General features: G+C 44.4%; 1 protein-coding gene across 1 annotated transcript in view; it reads left to right on the top strand.

Moving 5' to 3' along the window:
• Positions 1-2,095, top strand: part of AP5Z1 (adaptor related protein complex 5 subunit zeta 1) — a 21,727-nt gene that overhangs the window by 10,349 nt on the left and 9,283 nt on the right. Inside the window, exons 2-3 of the mRNA XM_085300408.1 lie at positions 10-150; positions 510-696. Coding sequence (XP_085156534.1) covers positions 10-150; positions 510-696 — 328 coding nt within the window. The remainder of the gene's footprint in view (positions 1-9; positions 151-509; positions 697-2,095) is intronic.

Below are 2,095 nucleotides of genomic sequence, written 5' to 3'. Positions count from 1 at the left end.
GCCCCGCAGGGAGATCCCGGCCGAGGAGCTGCGCCGGTTCGCGTCCCGCGTGGCCGCGCTGCTGCTGCCGGGCCGCGACGCGGGCCCCGAGGCCGTGGACGGCCTGCAGCGCCTGCACCTCGTCGTCGCCGCCACCAAGTACCCCCGCCCGTGAGTGCTGCCTCCCCGCCCCGCAGGAGAGGCCAAACCTGACTTTCCTGAGGAAAGAAGGGGRAAAAAAAGCGCGGTGCTTTGAAGAAACACTCTGTTTTGACAGCACTGAGCTAGATGCCCCTGTAAAAATCGTGTGTGCCTTTCTTCCTGCTGCAAAGAGAATGCTACCTCCTTTTTCACCGACAATAAGTAGTGTTTGTCAATGAGCATTCTTAAGTTCCTAAGGGGAAAAAAAATTGGAAGTGACTATAATAAGTTAGTTGGAGTCACTGTCAAAAGAGACCATCCCAAGACCAAGAATATGTATGTTTGCATTTTCCTTGCCTGGCAGTGATGCTCTACTGTGGTTCTTGCAGGCTAGATGGCAAGTTAGTGGAACTGCTGCAGACGGTGCTGTGTTTACCCAAGTGTCCTGAGCAGGTTCAGGTGTTATGTGCTGCCATCCTGAGAGAGATGTCGCCTTGCGATGAGCTGATCCTCTCCTGTGATGAGGTTCAAGATACAAAGCTCTTGAGTCTGATATCCTCCATCCTTTTGGCTCAGGTAAATAACCCGTTGTATCAGAAATCTTCCGTCATCAATATGGATTTGCTTTCTGTTTTTTTTGCCTGTCTGCTAAGCTTAAGGAGAGTGAAAGTCTGCTGACGATCTCTAGGAGAAACTAGAAGTGTTTCCATGTTTGTGTAAAGAACCTAATAATTCTGCTTTATGTAAACTTAAATGGCAGCTTTCTTGTGTTCAGTGTTTGRTAGCAGGTTGCTTAAAGTTGTGCTGTGTAGGGCATGAGCACATAGGAGCAGTAGGCTTCTAACCTGAAGCAGAAATGAACATTTTGATGCTAGCTGCTGTTAAAGACTTTGAGTCAAGTCAAGTACCTGTAAGAAAAAGATTTGAAATTGAATTTATTACTTCTACTTTTTTTTTTTATGGTTCTGGCTTTCACAGTCAAATATAGAATATTACACAYATAGCCCCATATATGTCATAGGTTTTAATTRTGGATGTTGTTTGAAAGATCTAGAYTAGTCACAGAGAAGAAACCGTTAGGATGTTCCTGTTTGTAATGCTGCCTGAGTGCTCCCAGTTGCCCTCTGGGAAATAAACTAGAAACACTTTTTTCCCCTTCTTCTTTTATATGCTGTTATCATGCCTATTAAGGATAAAATGTTTTTTGTGAAGTGCTCTGAARCTTCTCATTCTGAGTTTTAGCATGTGATCAGAAATGCTTCCTACATTTCTCATGACCTTTTTTTCAGTATTCAACTATTTCAGTATCGCTTCTCTAACACATGGCTAGAAGTGATGCAACCAGCAGCAGCCCTACTCAAGAAAGCAGGCAAACTTTAGCAGAGCCTTTAAAAAGGTCTTCTGCTCATTCTCATTTGTTACTGCTTTGTCTAGAAACCCTTTTTTTTGCCTGCCTGCTGCCCCTCATCCCTTTGGCTTTGCAAGGCTGTTCTTTATACAAAGTTCTGGGCTTTTCAGAAATCACAGCCTCTGGTGTTGTATTAGGAACTGGAGACTTTCTGATGATATGAGTTCAGTCAGGTTTTGCTCTGAGTAGCAAGAGGTGTGTCAGCTACACATAGAGGTAGCCCATCATTTGCAGTGGGCTGCAGTGATRTATCTGCAGGAGAGGGGTTGTCCCTTCTATTTTTCTTCATTGTGCATGTTCCAAGACTGAAATGCCCTGGTTTGAATGTTGCTTTGGTTAGTCTATCCACATCTATTGAAGGGCAAAATACAGAAAGTAGCCCCGGTCATGGATGAGTTTGCAACATGAAATTTCTTCACTGGAAGCTGACCTGAAACTTCCTAATTGTTTCCAGTGATCAGATGCAAATATGACTATTAGATGGGGAGTGTTAGAGACTGGTGTTTGTTCCCTGCCTTCAGCAACCAGCTGAAAAACCCTGAGCACACAGAGAAGGTTCTTTTTTTT

This window comes from Rhea americana, unplaced genomic scaffold, assembly GCF_003343005.1.
Source record: "Rhea americana isolate MKP2758 unplaced genomic scaffold, rheAme1 scaffold_10, whole genome shotgun sequence".
Lineage (NCBI taxonomy): Eukaryota > Metazoa > Chordata > Aves > Rheiformes > Rheidae > Rhea > Rhea americana.
The sequence above is the reverse complement of the archived record's forward strand: the minus strand, read 5'-3'. Positions and strand labels throughout refer to the sequence as shown.